Raw genomic sequence first — 6468 nt, forward strand, 5'->3', positions numbered from 1 at the left:
CTTCATGTAGGTACCTATGCCGCTTCAGTATTTTTTTCAGGACGATGCTAAATTTTAACAAACAAACCAATCAGCGTGTATACAAGAAACTAATATTCTTTCGTGAAAATGAAATAATTTAAAGCGAAATTTCTCGTTTCACAAAATAACGAAGATGTTACAAACGTCGAACATATTACTGTAGAATGTAGATGAAAAAAATCCACCAGAAAATTCCGAGTTCTGTCGTCAGATTTGCGCATTGGATCGCGTCGGTTCAGTGATTCTACACTCAAATCACCTTTACCACAAAGAGAATTTAACAATAACGCTACCGTGCAGTTTTCTATGCAGTATGTTTATGACGGGACAGATAAGGAAGGGGTGTCTGGGACTCGGCTTTTGTGTGGGTACGCAGGGCGGGCCTCGGTGCTGGGCGGGCGGACCGGGCGACTCGACGCCTGACACGGGACTGCCGCCCGCCCTCGCCGCCGCGGCCCGCGCCCCGCCCGCCCCGAGCCCCACCCGCGCCAACAAAACACAGATTACCGAGACACATTTATTAGCCAAAACGCTACTAAACTTCAATCATGCTACAACACAAACATTGTTTAGCCATAAGCAATAAGCCATGGTGACAAGTAGTAGCAGCAACTTTTACTGCACACTTTACTGGAAAGTTCCAAGGCGATTTCTATCTTCTGCTCATCAGACCTGGGTAATCTGCAGCCGAGGTGGATGCGACTGTCTGCGCGGCGGACGGCGCGGTCGCCGGGAACACCAGTCTCCTATGGCACGGAGTCGCCGCCGACACTCGGCTCCCGAAGGCAGCTTAAACCAACTCCTCGACTCTCTAGCGCCAAATGTCGTTGTCATTCTATCCCCAGGTTTAGGCATCTCGTATGATATTTTAGGGCTGTCCACAGTCTCAGATCCGGGAGCTATTTTGTACTTTGCACCGGAGAACGCCTTTTTGAGACCGTTGAACGCTTTTCTAGCTGGATTTTCTTCTTCTTTTCCGTCTATAGCGGTTTCTCGGACGGCGGTGAGGCGGCCGGTAGAGTGAGCGACAACGACATCGTCCTGTTTACGTTTGAGTAAAAGCCTCATCCTGTCGAGTACACTCGGCGCGGGTTCGGTATTAGTTCCCACAGTGCATACTCGACGTCCGTGTTCGTACTGTTCGTACTCAACAGGGATTGTGGTTGGCACGTATGGTTGTGGAGGGAGTGTCGAAGCCCGTCTCGCGTAGGGTTCATCTTGGAGATAAGCGACATGTAGAGTGCTGATACTGATGGGCTGCTGCGGTGGAGGCCAGAGCTCCCTTGTCGGAGGTACGGGGGAAGGCCGCTCGCCGAGCATCCGTCTGGCAAACTCCCCGGGTTGCCACAAATAGCTCGCAGTCAAGTTGCCGTGTGTCTGCATCACGCCTCCTAGCTCCACTAACGTCGTTCCCGCGTTACTAATCCAATACTCGGCTTCGCACTTGACGGTTTTCTCGCAGATTGCACACGTAAAAGCCTTTTTAAATTGGATCAAGGAGAGGCAATATTAAATAAATAAGCCCTCGCAACTAATCCATTTGTTATCTAAGTACCTGCTCGCTGCAGTAGCTACTTTAGTGCGCCATGAATAATTCCACGGAGCGTGTGAGACGTGACATAATAAACTGATAAGCGGAGTAATAAAATACGAAGCGTAGGTAGTTAAATTAATTATGCACTCAAGTAATATTATTCAGAATAATGCCTCTGTTCTGCGTTGGTTCTATCATCGTCATAATATAATAAGCTGCTCATCTAAATACTAGTTAGCAGTGGCGGCGCGTCCATAAAAGCCGATTCCCACCGGCTTGCCTGTTTTTGGACGTTTGAGCAGAGTTGTAAAGGAAATATGTAAACCAAATTAGCCCTGGCTTGCCTATGGATATATTTGACGCGCCGCCACTGCTAGTTAGGCACCAGTACCTAACACAACTTGTAAACATTTTAGTTAATCAGTAATCAAAGTAAACTGGGTTAGTTAATTATTTCGATCACAATTAAATTGAGTTTTCGACTAGCAATATTTGGTATAAAGGGGATGTTGACAAATTTTGATTTTTATCACAACTTCCATAGGGTATCCTGCATAGTCTATAGGGTAAAGATTTTTGAACCCTGACAGATATGGGTTGCACATATGTTTTAGAATAGAATAGAATGTTTTTATTCGTGACAAAACTTAATAGATAAAACAACAGGTAATACTACCACGGTCACGAAATGGTCCCGACTCAGCAGGTGCTAGCCTAAAGGCTAGCGCTGGTCTTCTGTCGGGGCCATGGACTATTATGTCTAAATTATAAAAGAACACATTATGACTACAATATTACATAATAAAACTAAAATTACAGTTAATATGACAGTTAAAATGAGTGGCGGTTGTAGAAGAGACAAAAAGCAGTAATACTAGGAATGCGTCAAGGGTGCTTAAATGTAGCTAGTCTCAAGTTTGAGGCACTCTTCGTTTAATTGGTGTTCGAGCATAAACTTTTTTGTCATATAACTGAAAGTTAGACATGACAAACAAAAACCTAAGCTAATAAACCATAAAAATAAAAAGGCTTGCTTGGACAATGTATTAAACATTTGTGTAATAATTTATATATCACTTACCTTGAGTGGTCTTGTGATAGTCACAGTCTCAATCATTGTAGTCGAAGCCATTTTCGTATCCTGTAAAAAATCAAAAAAATATATTTAAAAAAATACTGAGCTGGATGATAGCAAAATGCAGATGTATGTTTTGAGGCTTTATTAACTGATACTCACAAATGTCACTACAGATTGAATACTAATGACGAGGCTTTTATTTCTTCCTATAATATTAAATCTTGGAACAAAACCAATGACTAATGAAAAACATTGTATAGATTGTCTTTGTCTCACTGTCTCACTAAGCAAAATTGAGACGCAAATACAAATTGGACAAAGAAATTGGACAGGTGGAATACAACTGCATATTAGGTTAACACTGACACAGAATTGAAGGTTTCAGTGACCATGACAATGTTTGTTGTGGTAACTGAATAATGGAAATGCATACATTATGTTGTTAAACAACACATTGTTAGTAACAATGCTGTGGATTTTACAATGTCGATCAATGATGCACACTAATAATTGATGTTTTGTATGTAACAAATGTATTGCAATAGTACATACACACAAGAATCACTTGCTTGCCTTGGCAGATATTCAGTATATCCAGTATATCCTATATATGGTATAAATAATAGAACTGAGGTGTAACTAATAACAACGGAATACTGCTAAATCTAGAGATAAAAATATAGGTCGCTTACAGCAAATACTACGGTTAGGTATTGCAACGCAAATGTAATTATTTTACTTTTTACCAAACACTTTAGATCATAGCAACAAATAAACTCACATCGATTTGCTATTTTAAAACTAGCAATGTAGATTTAACGCAGATATTCACAATATTTGTTTCTTCAAAAAAATTATCAAACAACACACAAATCTCGTCTCGCGAGATGCAGCATCCATCCAATCCGAAATCACTTCACTGTCAATCATTAGAGCACAGACAATATAAACAAAGCAGTTAAGCCAACATTCCGAAACAAATCATGTAGTCCAAATCAAAGGCATGTATTCAAATTCCTTTTCAATTGTCTTCCGCTAATGGTCCGAATCATACAGAAGGATCCATTACTGCAAATGAAAAAAAAGAATACTACTTAGAGATGGGCGCCGGCGGGTAAATACCGGGAAAATACCCAAAACTACCCAATCTACCCGATATTTACCCGTATCTACCCAAATTGTTGGGTATTTAAAATTTGTTCGTATAATTGAAGAAATTCATTATATAACTAAGATATATCAATATTATTATCATATAAATATGAAAATAAGTTAAAATAAAGTATGCAAATCACAATCTCACAACTTTTTTGTACACAATAAAATTTTTTTCGACGAGTGCATTTAGTTCACTGATTTGTGGTGTAGGAATATTAATTTAATTAAGCTATTTTATACCGTAGTATTTACATTCTTTGTTAATTTGTGTATAACTATTTTATCTACATATATATATATATATTTATTTCGTTAATTTTATTTTATTTTATACCTATATCTACTATTTTTTTGTTGTTGTCATATTTTGGTTTTGATATTTCTACATTTTATTTTATTTATTGTTTAATACAGTAATTTTTTCGTTAGGTATATGGCCAAATTTGATTTACTGAAACCAGTTTGGATTAAATATTGTATCTAGATTGTTTGATCTCAACCAGATCCCGAAAATGAGGATTCGAGAGCCAAATTAATCCACCACTTTACCGAAAACTTGCCAGAAATCAGCACTGACGAAATCGAGATGGCCCTCAGACAGCTTAAAAATGGAAGAGCCCCAGGCGAGGACGGCGTTACAACTGAGCTTCTGAAAGCGGGAGGCAAACCTGCACTAAAGGAGTTCCAGAACATTTTTAACGCCGTTCTCTTCGATCTCCAGAGGTATGGAGTAGGAGTGTTGTCGTGCTGTTCTTTAAAAAGGGAAATAAGGCCCTATTGAAGAACTACCGGCCCATTTCGCTCCTAAGCCACATCTACAAACTGTTTTCGAGGGTCATAACGAACCGCCTAGCACGAAGACACGGCGAATTTCAGCCACCGGAGCAGGCCGGATTTCGAGGAGAATACGGCACCATAGACCACATCTTCACAGTGCGGCAGATTATACAGAAGACTGAAGAGTATAACCGGCCCCTGTGCTTAGCATTTGTGGACTATGAGAAAGCCTTTGACTCCATTGAAGTCTGGGCTGTTCTGGATTCCCTGCAGCGATGCCAAGTCGACTGGCATCCTGGCATGATATATCCAAGTGTTGAGATGTCTGTACAACGCAGCTACCATAGCCGTCCAAGTCAAAAACCAGCAGACTAAGCCTATCCCCATGCATCGTGGTGTGAGAGAAGGGGATGTGATTTCCCCCAAATTGTTCACAAATGCATTGGAGGATATGTTTAAAACGCTCGACTGGAAGGAACATGGTATTAACATTAATGGCGAATACATCTCACACTTGCGATTTGCGGACGACATCGTCTTCATAGCTGAGACGTTGCAGGATTTAGAGCATATGCTGACCGGTCTAGCTGATTCTTCTCAACGCATAGGTCTCCGGATGAATTTGGACAACATGAAAGTTATGTTCAACGAATGTGTTGCTCCGGAACCTATTGCAGTACAAGGGGCTGTTCTCGAGGTTGTTCAAGAATACGTCTACCTACCTCGGGCAAATACTGCAGTTAGGAAGGAACAACTACGAGAAAGAGTCGAATAGAAGGATACAGTTGGTCTGGGCAGCATATGGGAAGCTGCGTCGAGTCTTCACGTCGTCAATCCCACAGAGTCTGAAGACAAAAGTCTTCAATCAGTGCGTCCTACTCGTGATGGACGTCCGGAGCCGAAACGTGGACACTCACGGTAGGACCGGTCCATAAATTCAAAGTCACTCAGCGAGCTATGGAAAGGGCTATACTCGGGAGTCTCTCTGAGGGATCGTATTCGAAATGAAGTCATCCGTCAGAGAACTAAAGTCGTCGACATAGTCCACCGGATTAGCAAGCTGAAGTGGCAGTGGGCCGGACATATTAGCCGTAGAACCGATAACCGTTGGGGTAGACGAGTTCTCGAATGGAGACCACGCATCGGCAAACGTAGAGTAGGACGCCCTCAGTCTTCGCAAGGCGGCTGGCAAGAGCTGGATCAAAGTTGCCGCAAATCGTGCTCCATTGAGCCACATTGCGTGCAACACACACGCATTGCGTGGGACGTAGGCCTCTCCTATTGCACGCCATTGCGTGCAATAGGAGAGGCCTACGTCCAACAGTGGACGAGAGTAGGCTGATGATGATGATGAGATTGTTTGAAAACACAATATGACCCAGTAGGTGGCACTGCTATCGGTATATATATAGCCAATAGTGTTTTTAAACAATCCAGGTACCGGTTGAAATATACTTACACAAAATTTCATCCAAATCGGTTTCAGTAAATAAAATTAGGCGATAAACCGACAGCAGCGCCACCTACCAGGTCCAATAGAGTTTTCAAACAATCCAGGTACCAGTTGAAATATATACTCAAAATTTCATCCAAATCGGTTTCAGTAAATAAAATTAGGTGATAAACCGACAGCAGCGCCACCTACCGGGTCCAATAGAGTTTTCAAACAATCCAGGTACCGGTTGAAATATATACTTAAAATTTCATCCAAATCGGTTTCAGTAAATAAAATTAGGTGATATACCGACAGCAGCGCCACCTACCGGGTCCAATAGTTTTTTTAAAGAATCCAGATACCCGTTGAAATATACATATACATATATATAATAGTCATATACACAAAATTTCACCCTAATCGGTTTCAGTAAATCGAATTTGGCTATATACCTATAGCAGCGCC

The 6468-nt window shown here is 41.4% G+C and overlaps 1 protein-coding gene across 1 annotated transcript; it reads right to left on the bottom strand.

Annotated features, from left to right (window-relative positions):
- Nucleotides 1-524: 524 nt before the first annotated feature.
- On the bottom strand, nucleotides 525-1434 carry LOC134670269 (uncharacterized). The gene has a single exon (XM_063528014.1). The coding sequence runs from the start codon at nucleotides 1402-1404 to the stop codon at nucleotides 688-690; it is 717 nt and encodes a 238-aa protein (XP_063384084.1). The 5' UTR covers nucleotides 1405-1434; the 3' UTR covers nucleotides 525-687.
- Nucleotides 1435-6468: the final 5034 nt, after the last annotated feature.

Source organism: Cydia fagiglandana, chromosome 13 (assembly GCF_963556715.1).
Source record: "Cydia fagiglandana chromosome 13, ilCydFagi1.1, whole genome shotgun sequence".
In the NCBI taxonomy this organism is placed as follows: domain Eukaryota; kingdom Metazoa; phylum Arthropoda; class Insecta; order Lepidoptera; family Tortricidae; genus Cydia; species Cydia fagiglandana.

Coding starts and splice junctions, on each gene's coding strand:
- LOC134670269 (XM_063528014.1), bottom strand. CDS start 1,404: ATGCAGACACACGGCAACTTGACTGCGAGCTATTTGTGGCAACCCGGG.